Below are 25,373 nucleotides of genomic sequence, written 5' to 3' on the forward strand. Positions count from 1 at the left end.
TGAGCCTGGACGGAGGCCAGAGCCAAGAGCCAGAAAAAATGTAAACTGACAGGGGCCCAATAGCTCTGAGTTGTCACCACTGACTCAAAGGGTTTATTTTCCTGGGAATCTGGAGTGGGGTGAGGGGTCATAGCCCAGTTACAGACACAACTACTGTCATGTGGGACATGGTCATCTTAATAGCTGGGCTAACTTCCTAACCAACAATGGTTTATAGTTTTGCTTATTTGATACGGTTGAAATGCTGCTGCCCTTTGTTTTTTGATTAAAGTAGGAAAATGTGAAGAAACTTATGAAAAAACTTTCAGGATCCGCTAGAACTGTGTTGGTTCTTTAAACATTTCAAAGTATTTTTATCAGGTTTTATGAGAATAATATAACACTTGGGGGCAAAGATGCAGCTCAGGAGCCCTGTACTGGAGGCCAAGATGGAGACCTCCATGGCCACCATGGCTTTCCCCTTTGTAGACAGACAGGTAGGTCACCCAGACACTGCAGAACACCAGCATGAAAAAAAAGGCCAGCACTGTGGCTCAATAGGCTAATCCTCCACCTGTGGTGCCAGCACCCTGGGTTCTCGTCCTGGTCAGGGCGCCGGATTCTGTCCTGGTTGCTCCTCTTCCAGTCCAGCTCTCTGCTGTGGCCCAGGAAGCAGTGGAGGATGGCCCAAGTCCTTGGGCTCTGCACCCACATGGGAGACCAGGAGAAGCACCTGGCTTCTGGCTTCGGATGAGCGTGGTGCACTGGCTGCAGTGTGCCAGCCACAGATGCCATTGGAGGGGGGGAACCAAAGGAAAAAGGAAGACCTTTCTCTCTGTCTCTCTCTCACTGTCCACTCTGCTTGTCAGAAAAAAAGAACACCAGCATGCTGAACTTGGCTTCATTGAATGTGTCAGCCAGATTCCTGGCTAGGAAAGCCATAGTTAAGCTGGCCAGGGCAAAGGAGAACAAATAGCCCAGGACACAATAGAAGGCAGGGAAGGAAAATTTCTTGCATGCCAGGATAATAAGACCATGCTAAGAGAGTGCATCTAACTTAATAAAGGGAGGAGAGATTCCCAACCAGATGCCACAAAGAGCCAGTTGGAACAAGGAGTAGATGGGTATGATGAAGTCAGAAGTGCTTGATACCAGAAATTGATGGTTCTTCCAGGTTTCAGTGCTTTGAAGGTCAGAATCACAGTGATGGTCTTGGATTGCATGGTGGAAACAGCCACTGTGAACCTAAGGCCAAATGTAATTTGCTATAGAATGCAGGTGGCTGTGTTGGGATGGCCAATGAAGAGTAAGGAACAGAGGAAGCACAGGAGGAGAGCGATGAGCAGGATGTAGCTGAGGGTCCTATTATTGGCCTTGACGATGGGAGTGTCTTGGTGCTTCACAAAGATCCAGAGGACCACAGCTGTAAGGATAGAAAAGCACAGAGCCATGCAGGCCAGAGCCATCCCCAGGGATTCTTCAAAGGCTAAGAATGTCACCAGTTTAGGGAGGCAGCGACTTCTTTCCTGGTTTGGGTACTCGTGATCTGCACATGGGATGCACTGCTCTGCATCTGTGTGGAAAAGGAAGACTCTGTGTTTCCATTTCACAATTTGCTCTTTCTTCCTTGTTAAGGAAACATTCCTTTGCAATGTTGTGGTGAGTCCTGCCTGCTCTGATGTATACCAAGAAACAATAGAGGAGGTTTCAGCAGTCCTGTTCCAGGTATGATGTTTATCACCATTTGGCAGAAACTCATTCAAACAACCTCCTTAGCATATAGGGCTATGTGGACTCATCTTGTCACCCAGAGATATTTCTTTCAGTGCTTTAATTTCTATAAAATGATGAATTTCCTGTATTTCATATGGGCATGGAGTCTTCCAAACCCTCTTCTCTACTGTCCCCAGGGTCTTTCTCAGGAGAAGCCTTGTAATCACATGGGTTAGAATATTTATCTGGGGTCATCAGGTTTAAGGTTTTTCTTACTTATACTCAAATGGAGAAGACCTATTTAAAAGATTAAGAACAGGCTAGCTGGTGAATTTGTCTCTCTTTCAATCATATGTCAATGTAAAAAACAAAAATATCTTCAGTATTGTGGCATGGCAGGTAAAGCCACCACCTGCAATACCAGCAACACATTTGGACATTGTTTTGTGTTCTAGTAGATCCATATCAATCCAGCTCCCTGCTAATGAAATGAAAAAAGCAGCAGAAGATGGCCCAAGTGCTTGGGTCCCCTGAACCCAAGTGAACCTGGCTGCTGGCATCTGCCATGCTGAACCTGGGCAATTGTGTCTGTCTGGAGCATGAATAAGTAGATGGACTCTCTCTCTCTCTCTCTCTCTCTCTCTCTCTTTCTGTAACTCTTTCAAATAAAATAAATACTTTTTTAAAAAAGAAAGGAAATGATATTACTTGGGCCATACTTGCAGTAAGGGTGCTACTCAGGTTTTAAGTTAGTAATCATGCACAACAGTTAAACAAATCACCCATATAATTGTCTAGGGTATGTCAACACAGCTATGAGGTACAATTCAGAAGAAAAACTGAACTGGTTGGAAAGCACAATGAAAATATAGAGAATGGGAATTTTTTCTACAAATAGGTGATGGATAAGTCCACTCATAATTTACTTGTGTGCATACAGCATCAAAACATGACTCTCACCAAGTAATTAAAATATCACTATGCTTATAAATATATATATATATATATACACATAATACATGAAAACTGAACTGATTCACAGCACAATGACAAAGGAAAATGGGAATAGTTTCTACAAATAGTCAACTCATAATTTACTTGTGTTCATACTGCATCAAAACATAATAATGACTCTCACCAAGTGATTAAAATATCACTATGCTTATAAATATATATATATAATACATGAAATTTTTTCAAGTTATATAAATAAAAAAAGTTGAAATAAAATTTTAGAATCTGTGTATACATGCATTTAGTAATTTATTTCTGTATATTGATCTCTGTCTCCATTCCTTAACCTTGCTCATTCTAGTCACTCAACCTCGAGATGCATAAATATGCCAAAAGTAAAAAACAACAATATCTAATACACATGTGCACTTCTAATACACACTGGTTCTTATATGTGTAAGGAACACCATAACTTTGGAAGCCAAGATGTGAAATGAGAGTTGAATGCTTATTTAAATTCTCACACATAATCTCCTCTCAGATTCTATTCAGAACCTCCATATGTATCCAATATTCCCATGGATCCACACCTCCTTAAATGCAACAGGCCATTCTATCATGTCTTCATTGAGGACCAACTCTTGGCCGTGTGCACTCTCAGAGGAAAACTCCCCAATTTTAATCAGCAAACGAAATCCAGCGGGAAAATTTACAATGTTGTGGATATCACAGTGTGACATACGATGTCTTGTTTCATGGAAGGAAACATCCTCCCCAGCACTGTTGGTAAATTGGATTTTCCTCAGAAGTGGATGAAGCTGGAGGGGAGGCACAATTGGAAAGAGGGAGAACATTCAGATGAGAGGTGGGAGGTGCACATGAGAAATCCTGCTTTTCCCTCCTCTCTATCCTCAGAGAGTCTATTTGGTAAAGGCTGAGTTTTGTCTGAATGGTCACCATATTGTGGGTTCAAGTGTAGGGAATTCTGCCTCTCCCCAATTAAAATGATGGGGAGATCTTTTCATGTGTCTCTTGGCCATTTATTTTTCATCCGTTTAAAAATGCTTGTTCATATCCTTAGTTCATTTCTTTTTTTAAGATTTATTTATTTATTTGAAAGTCAGAGTTACACAGAGAGAGGAGATGCAGAGAGAGAGAGAGAGAGAGAGAGAGAGAGAGAGGTCTTTGATCTGATGGTTCACTCCCCAGTTGGCCACAATGGCTGAGCTGTGCAGTTCTGAAGCAAGGATACAGGAGCCAGGAGCTTCTTCCAAGTTTCCCACATGGGTGCTGGGGTCCAAGAACTTGGGTCATCTTCTATTGCTTTCCCAGGCCATAACAGAGATCTGGATCTGAAGTGGAGCAGCTGGGTCTGAAACCGGTGCCCATATGGGATGCTGGTGCTTCAGGCCAGGGCATTAATCTGCTGCACCACAGCACTGTCCCCAGTTCATTTCTTAATTGGAATGCTGATTATGTGGTTGTTAAGTTTCTTGAATTCCTTATACGATCTTGGTATTAATAGTTTATTGAATGCATATTTTACAAATATTTTCTCCCATTCTGTTAGCTGTATCTTCACTTTGATGAATATATCTTTTGCTGAGCAAAAGTTACCTAGCTTGATTTAATCCCATGTGTCTATTGTTGCCATTATTGCCTGTACTTTTGGGGTCTTTTTTTTTTTTTGACAGGCAGAGTTAGACAGTGAGAGAGAGAGACAGAGAGAAAGGTCTTCCTTCATTTGGTTCACCCACCAAAATGGCCACTATGGGGATCCAAAGCCAGGAGCCAGGTGCTTCCTCCTGGTCTCCCATGTGGGTTCAGGGCCCAGCACTTGGGCCATCCTCTAGTGCCCTCCTGGGCCACAGCAGAGAGCTGGTTGGAAGATGAGCAACTGGGACAGAACCAGCACCCCAACCGGGACAAGAACCTGGAGTACCAGTGCCAAAAGTGAAGGTTTAGCCTAGTGAGCCATGGTGCCGGCCAGTTTTGGGGTCTTATCCAAGAAATCATTGCCTAGGCACATGTCCTGCAGTGTTTCCCCAGTGTTGGCCTCTTGTAATTTGATGGTTTCAGGTTTTTGGCTAAGATCCTTGATAAATGATGAGTTGATATTTGTATAGGTTGTAAGGTAGCAGTCCAATTTCAAATCTCTGCATGTGGAAATCCAAATGTGTGCATTTATTGAAGAGACTCCTTCTCTAGGGAGTGAGTTTAGCTCCATGTAACATTTTCAATTCAGACTATATAATGCCAGATCATAGAAGAATACTGTTTCTCACTGTAGGATGAAATGCTATAAAATATCTTAATACAGCAGCTCATTACTAGGACTAGGAAGAAGGTAATGATCAAAACCACACTTTACTTTGAAAGTATTGCAAAGCCAGGAAATATGGACTATGGTGTATCCCACAGGAGCTATCTCCTCTATAATGCTATACACTGTAGCCCATGCTCTCTGTGAGACCCAGATGGGGAAAATAGAAGTGGGGTCAATGTTATATCATAAAATGACTCTGACACAGGAAGTGATGTCATATAGAAAGCCTGCCACAAAGAGTAAGGAAGGGTTGTGAGCCTATTATTATTTACAAGATCACTAAGCATGCACATAAGCACAGGGTACACCCATTGGATTATATATGGATTTTTCTTGATTTTAACTCTAGCTTACATAAATCTAATACCCATTGTAGAACATAATTAGGAATTTCTCCATTTATGTACAGGAAAATATACTGATCAAATTATTTGAGTAAATCAAATAAATTTAATGTCTCACAGAAGAAATATATATAATCTGTATATACATATATGTAAATGGACATCAGCATGTTTACTTGATTATGTAATTTCTGTGTTTAAGTACAATAATAGTTGACGCACCAGTTGTGATTTGGTAGCCTCATAACTAGAAAAGTAAGTATATAGGCCAAGAATGTTTCCAAAGATTATTGTTATTTATGAAGTCCTTGGTTCAAATTAGTGAAGACAAGATGATAGTTGTTTAAAGAATTGGCCATCCCACAAAGGTGTCAGGAGACTCAGAAAGTCAGGGCTAATACATACTGTCCAGATCCTAACTACCATCAGGACATTCATAATTATCTTTTTTGGTTGTAAAATATTTCCCCTATCATCTCAAAAGGTACCGGTATTATCAAGAAAAAAGAGTCAAAGTGCAGAGAGACAAATAAAACTCACGCATATTACTGTTAAACTCTACTGAGATGAAAATGCTATACAAATAGACCTGCACATACACAGCATAAATGATTTTATTTGTTTAGAACTACCAGGTACAGCCAGGGATGTACAAGCAGATTTTGTAAAATGTTTATTAAGAAAAATTATGCTTAAATTTCTGATTCATAACACCAAAATCAACTGATAGTTCATTCAATTTTGTTAAACTTTTAAAAAGTATGAAAATCAGAGTTACTGTGAGAGAGGGAGATACAGAGAGGGAAAGAAGAGACAGATCTTGCATCTGCTGATTCACTCCACAATGGCTGCAAGGACTTGGACTAGGCCAAGCCAACCCAGGATGCAGCAGCTTCAACTGTGTCTCCCATGTGACTACAGGGTCCCAAGCACTTGGATGCTAATCATCAGGGAAGTGCCAATAAAAACTACTGTGAGATTTCACTCCATCCCACTTAGAATGTGAAAAATGTGGATAATTACAAAGTCTGGTGAGGATCTGGAAAAGAAGTCCCTAAATATATTGTTGATGGGAAAGATTGTAAGCTTATACAACCATAATGGAAGATAGCAGAATGAGTCTTCAGAAATGCAATACTAGTTGTATCATATGGTCTAGCTGTCCACACCTGGGAATGCATTCAAAGGAAATGAAATCAGCACATGAAGGAATAACCTATACTCCCATGTTTATAGCAGCTCAATGCACATTAGCTAGGATGTGGAATCATCTAGATGTCCATCAACTGATGACTGTATGAAGGAAATGTGACATATATACACACACACACATATATACACATATACATACATAAAAATATATATGTACATGTATATATATATATATGTATATATAATGGAATATTACTCAGCCATGAGAAAGAATGTATACATGGCATTTAAAACTGGAGGTCATTACAGTAAATTATATAAGCCAGACCTAAAATAATATCGAGTTTTCTCTTACTTCTGCTAGTTAATATACAGAGTATAAAATTGTGTGGTTGTCAGATCACTGGCTATTTAATAGTAACATAGTTTCACTGAATCATATCATGTTAATGACAATATGCTCCTCTTTCACATGTTAAAAAAATTGAGTTGGGATACAGAGCTCCTTTGGGATACTAGCAATGCTATGTGCTGAATTTGGGTGTTGATTATGAGTGTGATGCAATGATGAAAACTCATTTATCTGTAGACGTTCGTGCATTTCTTAGTATGTATACAGTTTTTAAATATTTTCAACATGTTCCATAGCAGAAATGTTTTTTTAAATGCTCAATAGCAGATCATAAATCCTCCACACACAGATAACAACTACAGATATATCTATGCCCAGTGAGGTATGAAAGAGAGCCCACTTTCCATCATGCCTGATCACTTGGAACTGCAATAAAAATACCTGAGGATGCCAACAGGTGTTCAATGCGTGTTCTGTTCTGGGAGATGTTTACCTACCATGGGAGAATCCTAGGTTGAGCTGCATCTCTTAGAGATCCCTTTTCTATTTGCTCTATTTACTTCAGTGGATCTTGTGGGGTGTGTGAATTTCAAAAATAGCATCATTGTCTCCTGGAATAAAAACTCTAAGCAATAGATCAGACAATTATGGCATCACTCCTATGTAATCCTGAAAACTACCTACATAAGTGATAAATATACCATTTCCAATTAGCCAGACAGTAATTATTTACTAAGAGATTTATGAACAATACAGCATCCAAAGAAAAGAATGTTCAAGGATTAGTTGACTTTTATATTTAGGAAATTAATTCCACTTAAATTATAAGCACAAAATGACAAATTCCCCATGACCTTCAGAGAAGCAACATAAAGAATGTATAACTGAAATGTGTTGTCAAATATGAACATATATAGCATCTAAATTGATAAACAAAAAGGAAGTTAGTTAGTGTGCACATTTTTAGGGATAGCCCTATCATATAAAATGTGATTGCTGTTTATAAGTTGATGGCCAGTTCTGTTTCAGTACTAAAACAGTGATTCCTTTTATGTTATATGAAAATATTTCTATCCTGAATTGTGTTTTTTGAGTGGCAGAAAGAGAAACAGAGAGAAGGAGAGAGATTGTTGAGAGAACAACCTTTCACTGCTTCACCTCTCAATGCCCACAGTGGCTGAGCCTGGATGAGGCCAGAGCCAGAAGCCAAGAAAAAAATTGCCTGACAGGAACTGAATAACTCTGAGTTGTCACCACTCACTCAAAAGGTTTATTTTCCTGGGAATCTCAGCTACTGTCATGTGACACAAACCCATCTTAATTGCTAGGACAAATGTCTAACCAATGATGGTTTTTAGCTTTGCTTATTTTCCAGTGTTGGAATGCCACTATCCTTTGGTTTCTGTTTACAAAATTTGAAAATGTGAAGAAACTCAAGAAAAAATGCTTTAGGATCCTGCATAACTGTGTTGGTTCTTTAAAGCTTTCAAAGAATTTTTATCAGATTTTATGAGTATAATGTAGCACTTGGGAAAAAAGATGCAGCCTAGGAGCCCTACACTGGAGGCCAAGATGGAGAAGACTTCCACAGCCACCATGACCTTCCCCTTGGTGCTGTGGTAGACAGGCAGGAAGGTCACCCAGACACTGCAGAACACCAGCATGCTGAACGTCAGGAACTTGGCTTCATTGAACGTGTCAGGCAGATTCCTGGCTAGAAAAGCCACAGTGAAGCTCACCAGGGCCAAGGAGCCCAGGTAGCCCAGGACACAGTAGAAGGCAGTGACTGAGCCCTTGTTGCAAACCAGGATGATGTGGCCATGCTCAGAGTGTGCATCTAACTCAATAAAGGGAGGATAGGTTCCCAACCAGATGCCACAGAGAGCCAGTTGGATCAGGAAGCAGATGGGAATGAGGGAGTTAGAAGCTCCTGATACCAGCAGTCGCCTCATTGTTCTTCCAGGTTTCAGTGCTTTGAAGGCCAAAATCACAGTGATGGTCTTGGCCAGCACAGTAGAAACAGCCACTGTGAACAAAAGACCAAATGCTATTTGCTGGAGGAGGCAGGTGGCTGTGTTTGGACGGCCAATGAAGAGTAAGGAACAGAGGAAGCACAGGAGGAGGGTGATGAGCAGGATGTAGCTGAGGGTCCTATTATTGGCCTTGACGATGGGAGTGTCTCGGTGCTTCACAAAGACCCAGAGGACTGCAGCTGTGAGGACAGAGAAGCACAGAGCCACACAGGCCAGAGCCATCCCCAGGGATTCCTCAAAGGCTAAGAATGTCACCAGCTTGGGGAGGCAGTGGTTTCTTTCCATGTTTGGGTACTCATCATCTGCACACGGGATACACTGCTCTGCATCTGTGGGAAAAAGGAAGACTCTGTTTCCATTTCATAATTTTCTCCACTATCCCTGTTAAGAAATATGGTCACCTTTGCAATGTCACATTGAGTCCAGCCTGTAGTGATGGATACCAAGAAACACTAGAGAAAATTCCTGCATTCCTAATCCAGTGAGAATGCCCATTTCCATTTGGCAGAAATTCATTCAAACAAGCACCTAGGCACATGGGGCTCTGTGAACTCATCTTATCGCTCAGAGATTTTATTTTAGTGTTTTAATTTCTATAAAATGATGAATTTCCTGTATTTCATATGGGCATGGATTCTTCCAAGCCCTCTTCACTACAGCCCCCAGTTACTTTCTCAGAAGAATCCTTTTATTCACATGGATTATAGTATTTATCTGGGGTCATCAGTGTTAAGGTTTTTCTCACTTATTCTCAAATGGAGATGACTTATATAAATCATGTGTCATTCCTGAGACCTCCGTACATTTTTCTCTACTCTAATTCCTACATGGACTCATCTTGTCAGTATTTCCATATATCTGTTGTGATACTGTGCTTGAATAAAAGAGAACTGTAGCTGTTTATCTTTCTGAGGTTATAAGAAAGTAAGTAGTATTTTCATCATGTTACCGAAACACAACTAGGTACTCTTGTTAACCTGAAAGCATGACTTTTTCACCATTTTATCTCACGTGAACACCAAATTGTACACCACATTGTCTCACTTGAAATAATGCACTTCTGCTGCTACAGCATGAGAAAAGTCATTAAGAATAGGCCAGTTGGTGAATATGTCTCTCTTTCAAATGTCAAACAAACAAAAATAGGGTCATTGTTGTGGCATAGTAGGTAAAGCCACCACCTACAATGCCAGCATCCCATATGGATATTGTGTTGTGTCCCAGTTGATCAGTTTCCAATCCAGGTCCCTGCTAATTGCCTAGGAAGAATAGCAGAAGATGGCCCAAGTACTTGGGACCCCCACACCCATGTGGGAGACCCAAAGGAAGCTCTTGGCTCCTGGCTTCTGCCTGGCCCAGCCTGAGCCAATGTTTCCATCTGGGGCCTGACAATTAGATTGAAATTTTCTCTCTCTCTCTCTCTCTCTCTCTTTCTCTTTCTCATTCTCTGAATCTCTGATTTTCAAATAAAATAGATAAATCTTTTTTTTAAAAAATAAAAAAAATGTTATTAGTAGGGCTACACTTGCAGTAAGAGTCCTACTTTGCTTTTATCCTTGGTGCTCATGCAAAAATACAAGCTTCTGGGACAAGACTTGTGATGTAGTGGTTAAAGTCACTGTTTGCGATGATGGCATCTCATACAGGCACCTGTTCATGTCCTGGCTGCTTCACTTCCAAACCATCTCCATGCCAATGTGCCTAGGAAACCAGCAGAGGAAGGCTCAAATGTTTGGGCCTCTGCAAGACCTGGAAGAAGCTCCTGGTTTCTTTCTTTGGCCTGGCCCATAACCAGCTATTGCAGCTATCTGGAAAGTGAATCTACCCGATGGAAGATTTTCTCTGTATCTTCTCTCCCTCTCTATTACACTCTCCCTCTATCTGTAACTCTAATATTGAAACAAATACATAAATATATTTTGTAAAAAGAGGGAATATGAACATTTGCAAAAATTTAGAGGAATTCTCTCTTTCAATTCTTTTCAATGTATACTGTTTACTTTTAATAGAATGTAGGTGCTTCTGGCACCTGTCTCAGAGATACCCCAGGAATACATAGGCAAGGGTATATTGTACAATGGGTTAATGCATGATACTTTAGTTTTCTTTCTTTCACTAACTTTCTGCATGTTGAGTGTTTTCACAGAAACTTGAAGTCATTTTTCTGTTATCTTCTTTATACTTGAAACTATATATAGCTTGTTTGAAGATACTGAAATCAAAATATTTCTCGAGCAAAGATTATGTGAATTAAAACATCCTTTGGAAGAATTCAAATTATTAATACCATATTTATTCTACATTGAACAGTGGAACTATTTACCAATGAGACTTTTACATTTCTCAAAACATTTGGCTTTGATATTTTATTTGATGCTTAACATTCCTTAAATGTTTTTTGAGTTAGCAAGTTGCATCATTTTTAGGATGCTGTGTCTCTATATTGAATCTTGTTTTTCCTCTTCTACTGGTTTGTACATAAAGGAAAAGTGGTTGCATTCATTATGTGTACTGCACACCATGCATTTTGTCAAAGAGGCAGCACAGAAAGTAATACAGTATTCCCATCACAATTCATGTGAAGTAGCTACCTGCTTATCAGTTGTTTATTAAAAAGTTTTGATTTCAAGCCTTCTAGATATCCTTAAAAACACAAATATTGTATTTCTTGTTTAGACCTTAGATCTCAATTTGAGAGTCTTGTCCATCATTGGATGGGAAAGAAGGATGACAGATAGAATTATTGTCAGCATTGAGCTTGAGAGGATAAGCACCACTAGACAACAGCTTACACTTAATGAGATGGCAATAGTGAGCATACAACAAGGGAATGGAAATAATGAGTGAAGACTATTATCTCATCGCAAATATTCTTGGTTTACTTTTTATCAAGAAACAGTTCAGAACCTGGGGTTCTCACAGGTAAGTTATATGTTTTCTACCTGTATGATTGGAAATGTCTCTTTCTGGACAAACAACGCAAGTATAGCAGCAGACATGTTTTCCTTCCTGTGGTATTTTCCTGAATCCTGGACCACACCTCTGGCTACACAAAGACTGAGGAGTCTGATGGGGAAAGAGAAGTGATGGTTATTGCTTTGCATGACATTAAGCACTGTGATAGGATGTCTCTAACTGCCTTTTCATCCCAAGGTCATCATTATGTCCTCCCCAGTCTGTATTTGTTGATTTTATTCATACATCCCATTGGAGTTTCTAAGATGCTCATTCCAGGTTTGTCAATTGACTGCCAAATATTATGAGGGCACCTGATGGGTTTAATTTTGCTCATCACTGGATCTATGCTTCTGGGCATTTGTCTCTTTATTGAATTGCTTCCTCTGAAATCTTTTCAGTTCAGTTTTTATGTGGTAATCATTCTCAGAATGTGTATGTCTGAGACTATTTTACATGTCTCTTTCCTTTATTGAGTAGATTTTACATGCAAGAAAAAAATATCCAAAAAATATGATGACTAAGTACACTTCTATTAGTAGCTACTCAGAAAAAAGACAAGCCTACAAGTAAAAGATGAGCAAATGTTACAAACCGTGGATTGCGCATTGATCTACTTCTAAATGTCTAGACCCAGGGAGAGCATCAATTCCTGATTCTACCAATGCATTTGTGGCATAACATACAATAGTCATAAAAATCAGCCACAAAATTGCCTGGGGTGTATCAACAGCACAATGATGATAAATTTTTTATCACAGCTGTGTGGTGATATTCAGAAGAAAAACTGAACTGATTCACAAGCACGATGACAAAGGAAAATGGGAATAGTTTCTACAAATAGTCAACTCATAATTTACTTGTGTTCATACTGCATCAAAACATAATAATGACTCTCACCAAGTGATTAAAATATCACTATGCTTATAAATATATATATATATAATACATGAAATTTTTTCAAGTTATATAAATAAGAAAAGTTGAAATAAAATTTTAGAATCTGTGTATACTTGCATTTAGTAATTTATTTCTGTATATTGATCTCTGTCTCCATTCCTTAACCTTGCTCATTCTAGTCACTCAACCTCGGGATGCATAAATATGCCAAAAGTAAAAAACAACAATATCTAATACACATGTGCACTTCTAATACACACTGGTTCTTATATGTGTAAGGAACACCATAACTTTGGAAGCCAAGATGTGAAATGAGAGTTGAATGCTTATTTAAATTCTCACACATAATCTCCTCTCAGATTCTATTCAGAACCTCCATATGTATCCAATATTCCCATGGATCCACACCTCCTTAAATGCAACAGGCCATTCTATCATGTCTTCATTGAGGACCAACTCTTGGCCATGTGCACTCTCAGAGGAAAACTCCCCAATTTTAATCAGCAAACGAAATCCAGCGGGAAAATTCACAATGTTGTGGATATCATAGTGTGCCATACGGTGTCTCATTTCATGGAAGGAAACATCCTCCCCAGCACTGTTGGTAAATTGGATTTTCCTCAGAAGTGGATGAAGCTGGAAGGGAGGCACAATTGGAAAGAGGGAGAACATTCAGATGAGAGGTGGGAGGTGCACATGAGAAATCCTGCTTTCCCCTCCTCTCTATCCTCAGAGAGTCTATTTGGTAAAGGCTGAGTTTTGTCTGAATGGTCACCATATTGTGGGTTCAAGTGTGGGGAATTCTGCCTCTCCCCAATTAAAATGATGGGGAGCATTTGAATACAAACAGAGAAATCACAGAATGTGTCCCACAAGGTGGCTGACCATGAAGGATTAGTCAGAGATTTAGGAAAGCTCATCTTAGTTCTTCCACATGAGAACAACACGGCTTTGTATGTGAGATATCTTGATCATTGTGATGGTTCCACAGGGGAGTGCAACTGTGTGCACTTTTAAAAGTTTAATCCTACCCCCCCAAAATTATGAAATTCTCTCTTTTTTAAAAAAATAGATTCAGCTGGATACCATTATGCATAACAAAATGTAGCCATTCCATAAAGAAAATATCAAATAATTTTTTTTGGTGACAGGTACCATTTATAGAATGGAAGAAAAACCCACAATATATAAAAATGAAACTGTCTTCTCTGGATTTGGTTTGTGTTTATCACCCTTGTGTAAATTCCTGTGGAGTAGTAGTCTTTCTACTTTTCACTTGTGGAACTTATGATTAGTAGTGTATTAACCCTGCAACTTAAAGTAAATGGAAATGATGTTATTGCAAAAATTAAAAGGAAAATAGGAAAGGAAGTAGTGGGGATTGAGAAAGGAAAAAAAAGGATGGTTATCTTCTTAGAATTGTATCAATGAAATACATAAAATCTGTTCTTTTATATTAGAAAAAATTTCTTCATTTAACAAATTTGTGCTGTCTTGTGGTGCAGCAGGTGAAGCCACTTTCCACTGTGCCCAGAACCCCTGTGAGTGCCAGTTTAAATCCCAGCTTTTCTACTACTGATTCAGCTTCCTGCTAATGTGCAGTTGAATTTAATTAAATGAATTAAAAATTGAAGCATAATTTTTCTTAATAAACATTTTCCCAAATCAGCTTGTACATCCCTGGCTGCCCTTGGTAATTCTAAACTTATAAAATTATGTATGATGTATATGTGTAATTTATTACAAAATATTTTCACCTTAGTAAAGTTTAATAATAATGTGCCATGACTTTTTTTTTGACAGGCAGAGTTAGACAGTGAGAGAGAGAGACAGAGAAAGGTCTACCTTTTATATTGGTTCACCCCCCAAATGGCTGCTATGGCTGGTGTGCTGCGCTGATCTGAAGCCAGGAGCCAGGTGCTTCCTCCTGGTCTCCCATGTGGGTGCTGGGCCAAAGCAATTGGGCCATCCTCCATTGCCATCCCAGGCCACAGCAGAGAGCTGGACTGGAAGATGAGCAACTGGGACAGAACTGGTGCCCCAACCGGGACTAGAACCTGGAGTACCAGTGCCACAGGCAGAGGATTAGCCTAGTGAGCCGTGGTGTCATGACTTTTATTTCTCTCTCTGCACTTTGACTCATTTTTATTGCATATAATGCTACCTTTTGAGATGATAGGGGATATTTTAAAGTCAGAAAGATTTTTAGCTGCTGTGGGATACAACATAGTCCATATTTCCTAGCTTTGCAATCATTCCAAAGAAAAGAGTAGTTTTTGATCATTATCTTCTTTCCAGTCTTTGTAATGAGCTGTATTAAGATACTTTATAGGCCGGCGCCGCAGCTCACTTGGCTAATCCTCCACCTTGCGGCGCCGACACACCGGGTTCTAGTCCTGGTCGGGGCGCCAGATTCTGTCCCGGTTGCCCTTCTTCCAGGCCAGCTCTCTGCTGTGGCCAGGGAGTGCAGTGGAGGATGGCCCAAGTACTTGGGCCCTGCACCCCATGGGAGACCAGGATAAGTACCTGGCTCCTGCCATAGGATCAGCACGGTGCCGCAGCCTGCTGGCCGTGGCGCGCCGGCCGCGGCGGCCATTGGAGGGTGAACTAATGGCAAAGAAAGACGTTTCTCTCTGTCTCTCTCTCTCACTGTCCACTCTGCCTGTCAAAAAAAAGATACTTTATAGCATTTCATCCTACAGTGAGAAACATTGTTCTTCTATGATCTGTCATTATAGAGTCTGAGTTGAAAATGTTGCATGGAACTAAACTCACTCCCTAGAAATAGACAGTCTCTTCAACAAGTAGTGTTGGGAAATTTGGATTTCTATTTGCAGAGATTTGAATTCAGACTGTTACCTTACACCCTATAAAAATATCAACTCATATTTTATCAAGGATCTAAGCCTAAATCCAAAACCATCAAATTATAAGAGGCAAATACTGGGGAAACACTGCAGGACAGTTACCTAGGAAACAATTTCTTGGATAAGATACAAGAAATAAAGGCAATAAAGGCAACAAAATACATTAAGCTAAGTAACTCAGCAAAAGATACACTCATCCAAGTGAAGACACTACTTACAGAATGGGGGAAAATATTTGCAAAACATGGATCCAATAAAGTATTAATCTCCAGATTGTATAAGGAGTTCAAGAAACTTAACAACAACATAACCAAAAATCCAGTTAAGAAATGACCTAAGGATAATAACAGGCATTTTTCAAAGGATGAAATACAAATGGCCAAGAGAAATATGAAAAGATGATCAGGACTGCTAACCATTAGGGAAGTGCCAATAACAACTACAGTGAGATTTCACTCCACTCCGCCAAGAATGAGTATTATCCAAAATTTGAAAAATAACAAATTCTGATGAGGATCTGAAAAAAAAAATACGCCAATACATTTGATGGGAATGATTGTAAGCTGGCACAACCATAATGGAAGATAGTAGAGAAATTCCTCAAAAAAACAATACTAGTTCTACCACATGGCCCAGTTCTCTCACTCTAGTGAATGCATCCAAAGGAAACAAAATAAGCACATGAAAAAGTCACTTGCACTCCCAGTTCTATAGCAGCTCAATGCACAATACCTAAGATGTGGAATCATCTAAATGTTCATCAACTGATGACTGGGTGATGGAATTCTGATATCTATCTATATATATATATTTGTGATATATATATATATATTTGAATATTACTTATCCATGAGAAAAATGAAATCTTGACATTTAAAACTGGAGGACATTACAGTAAATTACATAAGCCAGGCCTACAAAAACATCTTGTTTTCTCTTATTTGTGCTAGTTAATATATAGAGTATAAAATGGTGTGGTTGTCTGATCACTGTCTATGTAATCTTAATATTGTTTCCCTGTAGCATACCATGTTATTGACAATATGCTCCTCTATCACATGTAAAAAAAGAAATTGAGTAGGGGATATAGAGCTCTATTTAGGTATTAGTAATGCTATGTTCTATTTTTTGGCATTGGTTATCAGTGTGATCAGATGTCCAAAACTATTTATCTGTAGACTTATGTGCATTTCATAGTATTTATACTGTTTTTAAATATTTTCAACATGTTCCATAGCAGAAATTGTTTTTTAAAATGTTCAATAGCAGATAACAAATCCTCCACACTCAGATAACTATTACAGATGTATCTAAACACAGTGAAGTATGAAAGAGCCCACTTTTCATCATACCTGATCATGCCATTCTCAACATGAAAACACGGTCATATGGTAATGCAATAAAAATACCTGAGAATGCTATCAGGTGTTCAGTGCATGTCCTGTTCTGGGAGATGTTTACCTGCCATGGAAGAATCCTAGGTTGAGCTGCATCTCCTGGAGATCCCTTTTCTATTTGCTCTGAAAGCATCTTATGGAGGGCATGGGCCACTGCATACACAGCATTGTAGATGAAATAGCTGGAGTCAGATATGGTCAGCATGTCAATGTGTCCTGGGAAAAACTCAAAGGAAGCATTTGGTGGGCAGACTCCAATTGTTCCACAAAGTGACCCAGGAGGTAAGCAGTGAAAAGCATGAAGCCATAGTTGACTGAGGAAGAAATCTTCTGGGTAGTGGGAAGGGTCCACTGTCTTGACAAAGTGGTTGAGGCCAGGAATTACTCCCTTGTGGTGTGAAAATGAGAAGCCTCCATGAAAAGAGTGCAGCATGTGGTCTGTCTCATGCACAACAATCTCCCACTTTGCAGCCATGATCCACACCTTCCCCAGGGTTAAATAGTATTTGCTTAGAAATTCCATGGTATAGAGGCTCCTCACATCACCATATAGAATATGCACATTTGCTGATGCAATTCGGATCCCCTCTAGGAAAGAGATTTCACTTTCTTCATACCTTGACTTAGCGTCAGGGAGCTTTACTGAATAGGCCAAGCAGACACCTTTCTTTACCATCTCAGCTTCAATATCCTGTAGGAACTTCTCTCCTTTAATATCATTAGATACAAAGATCGCCACCCAAATCCAGCCAAAATGTAGTAGCAAGGAGAGCATTCCACAGGCCAGAGAGCTGTCACTAGTGGCCATCTGATAGAGTGATGGAAACTTGTCTCTCTCACTTAGCATGGGATCAAAAGGACCGTATGTGATCTGAATGGAAAGAAAACCATGATGATCTGAGGTTTGTGGGTAGAGAAGACCATGTTCTATCATCTGGGTTCAGAGAAATCCATGCTTCAATGCTTATTGCTTTCAGGATTAGAATGGATATCCTCACTCACAGCATGCAAAAATGTGTAAGATACCTGTAAATCTTCATATTCATTTGAGGGAAGAAGAGTGCATGGATTTTGGACCAGGACATTGGTTTTTCCCACTTTTCACCCCATGTTACATCTGGAGATAGCCCCCATTGAAACTGGTGTTAATGTTTCCTCTGAGCCAAACAACCTTTTACTGTGTTGATTTCTTGATAGCTTGAATTTCATTAATTTTTCTGTCATAACCTAAATTGCCTTGAAGAAAACACTCACCTACCATCTCTGAGTTTTCTTAAACTTGCTTTTCAGACCAGAATCCTCCTATGCTACTCTACTGTGAGTTTGCTGGTAATGTGTGTAGATTGCCACCTGTTTGAAGTGGGTTTCCTTTAAGAATCCTAAGAATGTGAATGCAGACCCTTGGAGGTCGCTTGAATGGATTATGTAATTGGGTTCCTGACACCTAATTGGGAGATTTGAATTGAGTTCCAGGCCCCTCAGTTTTTCAAGGGCAGTCAGCAGCAGAACCATAGTGGGTATTTGTTGACTAAACTAGTGAATGGGTGTACACTGTGTGTGTCTCATTGTTTCTCAGTTCATGAAACACACAGTAAGATTTAAATCTCTTTGTTGCACATGGAAAGTGAACTGGGAATGCTGTGAAGGAATCTGCTGAATGTGAAGAAGTCAGGATTGGAAGGGTGTGAAATCTCATGCAACTGTAACTCAGCCCCAAACACTCTTTAATGATCATTGGGGCTGTTATGTTCCGTGGAATCCAAAGGAAAGTACTGTCCCAGGTCTTCATATATCCATGTATAACATGGAGTCATCCTAGGACATCTCTGTGCTGTGGGTATTTCCTGTGAACAGTCAACAATCTATATTCCCAAGAGGTGGGGATGGATACATTGGCCCCAGAAGAGTATCTTGGTGGAGGCTCTCAGCTTCCACTGTTCCTTCCCTTTCTCAGTCTAAGGAATTCCCCAAAATCTTTTTCAACTAATAGTGGAATATGTCACTTGGCTTCCACAGGACCTTGCCCCAGATGTAACAGATCTGGTGGGAGATGGAAGTATTTCTCACCAGATTTCACAACCCATTTACCTGTGGGGTTTTGTAGAGCTCCAACATCGTTCCAATTTCAGCCAAAAATGCTGATGTGGTTCCAGCAATGATGGCAACTGTCTTGCCTTGTGTCTGGCAGGTGTAGTTAGGGATGAGATGATGCTTTCCAGTCAGCCAGTGCAGAGTGCTCCTCAGGGTGAAGTGACCACTGGTTACAGAATTGTAGAGTTGGAAACCCAGGGTCAGGTTGGGGAGGAGCTGGGGGTCCTTATTGATCTCCTGGATGGCAAAGAAGAAGGCCAGCACATATTGGTAGTTCTTCCACAGCCACCTAAAGAGAGGGGCAGCATCAAAAAGAAGGGAGAGAGTATGGAATTAAGAGCAACACCACAGCCATGCCCTGAAGCAGCAATGGTCAGACTCAGGCTTCCATTCAGTGATGAGCTGAGGCTCTGGCACATGGAGGAGGTGTGAGTGAGGTTCCAAGGGCTCTAGAAGGTCATGGAATGGCCATTGGACTCCTCTGAAGCAAACTGTGCCCATGATCACACTCACCTTCCCAAGCCCTTCAGGAAAGCCTTGATGTGTCCCAACATGGGATTTCACTTCTACTTAAGGATGGAACCCAAGAGGCAAGCATCACTGTTTTCAGTACCTTTTGAAATAATTGAACACCATCTGACTTGTCAGTCATTTTAGCATTTGGAAGCATCTCTAATTTATTCACCAAAGCCATTTTTATGAGCCCTTTCTGTAATTTTCCACTTAATATACCAACATTCACAGAAGCAATTTTGTTCAAACATAGTTGCTTTAAAAAAGAGCATTTCATTCAGAACGTCAAATTGTCAGAATATTTACAATGTTCACTTTATTTTCCTCAAGCTCGGAATTCCATTTCACCATTTCACTCTTTATTCTTTAATATTTTCTGCATGTTTCTATAAAGCTTAACCAAAATTATGAGTTCTTGGGATTTAGTAATGGCTCTCAAATTTTACCTGTCCAAGAGTGTGAATGTTTTGTTTTCACACAATGGATACCTTTGCACCTCTTCTTACAAAATTTTTTCTTATTTCTATATTTTATCCATAATTTGAATGTCAAGCAAATACATACTTGTCAATAGATTACGTGGGATTAAATCAATTTATGGAGTCATCTGTTGTTTGGGTGCATTGATCCCTTTTTAAATGTTGAGGTTAATAGATTGTTATTTCAATATGTGTTAAATTTATGAAATATGCCTATACATTTTCTAAAATTCAGTGTTTGATTTTAGGATAAGTGCATTTTTCTCAAGTTTCACACAATTCTGTATTATTCTAACAAAGAGAATTTGAATTTTTTTACCTAAAATAGTCAAATTTCGTTACTTTTTATAAACAGGTGATTCAAAAGTTTTTTTTTTTTATTTCAGAAACAGGGTTTATTTGTTATACACTATGTAGACCAATCAAAAAATATGCTACTGATGGGGCTGGCACTGTGTCGTAGTAGGTTAATCCTCTGCCTGTGGTGCCACATCCCATATGGGCACCAGTTTTAGTCCAAGCTGCTCCTATTCCCATCCAGCTGTCTGCTATTGCCAGGGAAAGCAGTAGAAGATGGCCCAAGTCCTTGGTCCCTTGCACCCGTGTGGGAGACCCAGAAGAATCTCCTGGCTCCTGGCTTTGGATTGACAAAGCTCTGGCCATTGCGGCTATTTGGAGAGTGAACCAGCAGACAGAAGACTTTTCTCTCTGTCTCTCCCTCTCACTGTCTGTAACTCTACCTATCAAGTAAATAATTTTAAAAATATGCTACTGAAGACTGTTCCATATGTAGTTTTACTTATTTGAATGAAACTTAAGAGCATTGAACTGAAATGTTTCTTGCTTTTAATCATTTTTGCTTAATTGCAATTAATTCCCTGGTACAGGGATTTTTATTCACTGCTGGGTTACTTACAGCACTTGTTGTCAGCTGCAAGCTGACAGGTTTACTTCTTTTTTCCATTACACAAGGCTGCCAGGTCTTAAGTTCAGACCTTGCATATTCATTTCAAGATTCTTGGAGGCTGATCAGGAGGTGAGATCAATAGAGTGGGTGAAAATGTCCATCTCTCACTCTCTGCAGGAGTGGAGAGCAAACAGAAAATGTAAAGGGACCATTGTGAAAGGCAAAAGAAGGGAAGCAAGTGCAGCCTTCATTGACATGCATTCCTTCAACTTCTCTATATGTTCTTTTTTAAGAATTCCCAAGTGCAATTAACCACACACAGGTACAAGCACACACTCTCTCACAGTCTGAACCACAGTTGACACATAACTCAGTGTTGGACTTACCGGTCTCTCTCCATTTTATCCATTGGCCTGGATAAAAAAGATAACCGGATCATGTCTGATTCTGGTTCCAGGAAGTAAAGGGGGAAAAACCCACCCAGTACCAAGTCTCCATCTCTATAGACACTTGGCCTCATGGAATTATAACATTTCCAGGGAGATATGTCCTGTGAACTGTATGAAAAATTCAGGAGTGGGTTGAGAAAAATCACAGAAAACAACATGTCAAGTGAACCAAACATAAAGTTAAAGGCTGAAGTCTCTGCTGATATTGGGAGAGAATGGTCTGTATTATCTCTGATGTCTCAGCCCCCTGTAGTGAGACTAGATATCTGTGTAGTACATAACTGGTCCCAGGATTCCTGTATGCCCTCAAGCTGTAGATAGTGTGTGCTAAATACTGGTTCACACAGGGACACAGCTAGAACCACAAGGAAGACATTTCAAATGGAGTCACAGTGTTTAACCTTGCCTTAATGTCCCTGAGATCAGAAGAGCTCTGGCTTTTATATATTTTATTGCTTCATTTCTGTCCCATCCAGGAATTCATGGCATCACCCTGCCCTGAGGCTATGCACCTGCCACTCTCCATTATGGGGAAAAACAGCTTTGGAAAACATGCTTTGAACTCTCATTCCTCCCTGGGGCACTGCTGGGACAGAGCTCTGTAAACCTGCGTGCACAGGGGCCAAGAGTTGTTACGTCAGTCTATTGTTTTGATGGATTTGTCAATTGTAGAAAGAATTACTGTTGGAATTAAAAAAAGACACACTCAGTTTTACCTGTTCACACGATCCTTCATCAAGAAGGTGAAAGGTCACATTCACCACTGATGACCCAATATGTACCCAGAAAGTCTCTTCATGGCTGTGCCTAATATCTCTCCCAGGCCTGTAGTAGTCTGATGGAGAAACTGGCTTCATGAATTTTAAATAACTAAGTATATCCAGAGAAGGGCAGTAGTGAATCCCTGCACTTACCCTTAAACATCTTTTTGTGTAATCTAATTGTGTTCAGAGTGCATCAAAATACAGTAAATTTTCTCACCATATGTAATTATGCCTTTCAGAATGTATTCAGGAATATATGTAGCATCCGAGCATGTGTATGTTCTTCTTTCTTTTTAATTTGCTTCTTTCCCTATTTATTAGCTTTGTTACTACAATTCTCTCAGCTGATGATACAAACTTGCACATTCGATAGACACTGGCTGAGGACATGTGTGAGGAACATCATAGTTTGTGCATATAAGTGAAATGAGAATTGAATGCATATTTTAAAATTTCACACCTCATATCCTCTCACCTCCATCTGTTTCTAATTCTCATGGAATGACACCTCCTTGAATACAGTAGGCCATTCTATCATCTCTGCATTGATGACCAAGTCTTGGTCATGTGCACTCTTGCATGGAAACTCCCCAATTTTAACCAGCAACCCAAGACCCAAAGAAAAATCCACATACTCTGTTTATCATAGTGTGCCATACTGTGCCTTGATCATGGAAGGATACATTATCCCGAGCCCTGTTTGCAAATTGGATTTTCCTTGGAAGTTGCTGAAACTGTACAATAGGCATAATTGGAAAGAGAGAGAACACTCAAATGAGAGGTGGGAGGTGCATGTTTTCTTAGCAGTCATTATTTTTTCTCAAACTCCCTATCCTCAATGTTTCTTTTTGGTAGAAATTAGTTTTTTTTTGTTGTTGTTTTTTTTTTTTTTTGGTGGCCACAACCTAATGGGTTCAAATAATTAGAAATGTTTGTCCATGAACCCTTCTAACAAATTGGGAATTGACTTAATACAATCAACATAGGTGTATGATATAGTTCAAGGTTGGCTTGGCTATGGGCTCTTTGCAACTCATCCTAAAGATTTGGTTGCATCTTTATGGAAGCTAACCCTAGTTCTCCAATAACATTAGCAAAACATGGATGGACAGGCCACTATGATTTTTGTGTAGGTTACTCTTATAGTGGTAGGTTTATTTTAAAATTTTATTTAAATTCAATAAATGAAATTCAAGCTCAGTTTTGGCTCAACACATACAAATCAATCCATAGATTTTTCAGAATTCACAATTTCTGTTTAAAGACACTTTGTTTATCTGGTAGGCCCAAACTTATAAAAATGTGTACATTCTATAAATTTAAACCTATGTATAATACTACTTATGTCATGTTCCATCTCTACCCTTGGACTACTTTATGAAAATGTGATCTTTTCATAATATAAGGACCAGTGTATGACCAAATACAAAACTTCCAAATCTTCACATTATATTACAGCTATTCATAGTGTGAACTAATTCTTGCCTTCTTGGATTATGATGCCTAATATAGGGTATATTAGGAATATATCTTTGGAACCCTTGACAAATTCACTGTAAATTATGCCAAATTACTGACTGTAAATAGGAGCACAGACTATTTCAAGTACTCTTACTATAAGTAAAAAAAGAAATTAGGTGGTGAAATAAACTCTCTGAGGTTAACTTTTACATATGATTATTTGTCTTTTTCCTAGAATTTAATTTCTTCAGCTAATTTAATCTATTTGTACCATGTGCATGCCTATCTGAATTACTAAATATATTTTACATATAAGTAATGAATTCAGATAATGCAGTGGTAAAACCTAAATAAATCTAGGAAGAATTCAAATTCAAAGAAACAAATTCAGGAAGAAAAGCATCCTCAGTATCTAGTGATATTGCTTTCAAGAGGAGCATAAGAGTTTCCTCTGCAAATGTGCACATGCTACACAGTGATGTAGAGTCTTGTAGGTGTATACATTGCAGAAAAATGCTTCTTCATGTGGCTAAGGTGTGGACCATGGCAGCAACGTGGGGCATGGTTGTGGATGAGGCTGTCCCCATGCCGCACTCTGTCATTCTGAGCATAGAGAAGATGACATTTCACATGACCATTGCTTTAAGGAGAGTGACTCTTCACTCACAGCATGGAAGAAAACCGGCAAGATCCCCACATGCTGTGCATGCTTTGCAGTTCCAACTGAGGAATACATGGACTTTGGATGTAGATCATCAGGATAGTGGTCTTTCCCTCATTTTCTCCCCATGTCTCTGGGGAAAACAACCCCCTCTCTCAGCAGTCACTGTTATATGCTCATTATGAGACTAATTTAAATCTTTACTGCATTGATGTCTTACAACTTTGGTGTTCATGTGTTTCCATAGCATAATCTGAGTTACCTTGGAAATAAAATCAACTTCCAGCACAGAATCCTCCAAAGCTACTGTGTTCTGTGTTTGGCATGATATGTTTAAAAGAATCTGGGAAAGCCCTTAAATAGCTTGAGCATTTTATCATCATTTTGTATTATTAAAGAACCTAATTTTCTGGTCAGAAAATATTTCTCTTTTTAAAAATAATATAAAGTAAATCAATGAATTATGAAATAGATACTTAAGAAAATAGTTATTAAAAAGCAAGATACTAAGAAATGTCATGAAAAAGTCATATTTCATAAAATACTACTATACTGGCTATACCTTTATAAGTTATGTTTGCCTAGAATTTTAACACTCAACATATTTATATTTAAGTATTTTGTATATTTGGATACTAGAGATACTATTTTGTATGTTTGGATACTATATATATTTGTATATTTGTATACTAGGTTAACCCTAACCATAACCCTAACCTTTATTATTCTTATTATCTTTATTATTCTTAAAAAATTTGATTTACATGTCACTTTTTTGTTTTTTTTTTTTAATTTCCTTTACATTATAGAAACTAGCCTAAAACATGAATAAATAAAAACTAAAAAGTTTTACTAAAATAAACATATATATTCACTGTGTTTTCCTCATAACAATTTGAAATATCCTGTGCATTCAGAAGAGTTGAAGGTGCATACCCAAACATATATTTTTACAAGAATGCTCAGAAAATTCTGCTCATGACACCGAAAGGATGAGACCCCCAAATTGTCACCTGTGAATAATTGAACAAGTTGAATATGGGAAATCCATAACTTTGAATGTTAAACAGGCATAA

At 39.0% G+C, this 25,373-nt stretch overlaps 1 protein-coding gene across 1 annotated transcript; it reads right to left on the minus strand.

Moving 5' to 3' along the window:
• Positions 1-8,268: 8,268 nt before the first annotated feature.
• On the minus strand, positions 8,269-19,617 carry LOC108176111 (vomeronasal type-2 receptor 116-like). Its single transcript, XM_070067750.1, has 6 exons — positions 19,577-19,617; positions 19,061-19,352; positions 17,037-17,843; positions 13,117-13,344; positions 11,796-11,919; positions 8,269-9,182 (listed from the first exon to the last, which is right to left on the minus strand). The coding sequence occupies exons 1-6, from the start codon at positions 19,615-19,617 to the stop codon at positions 8,269-8,271; spliced, it is 2,406 nt and encodes an 801-aa protein (XP_069923851.1).
• Between the last annotated feature and the right edge of the window lie 5,756 nt (positions 19,618-25,373).

Source organism: Oryctolagus cuniculus, unplaced genomic scaffold (assembly GCF_964237555.1).
Source record: "Oryctolagus cuniculus unplaced genomic scaffold, mOryCun1.1 SCAFFOLD_50, whole genome shotgun sequence".
Lineage (NCBI taxonomy): Eukaryota > Metazoa > Chordata > Mammalia > Lagomorpha > Leporidae > Oryctolagus > Oryctolagus cuniculus.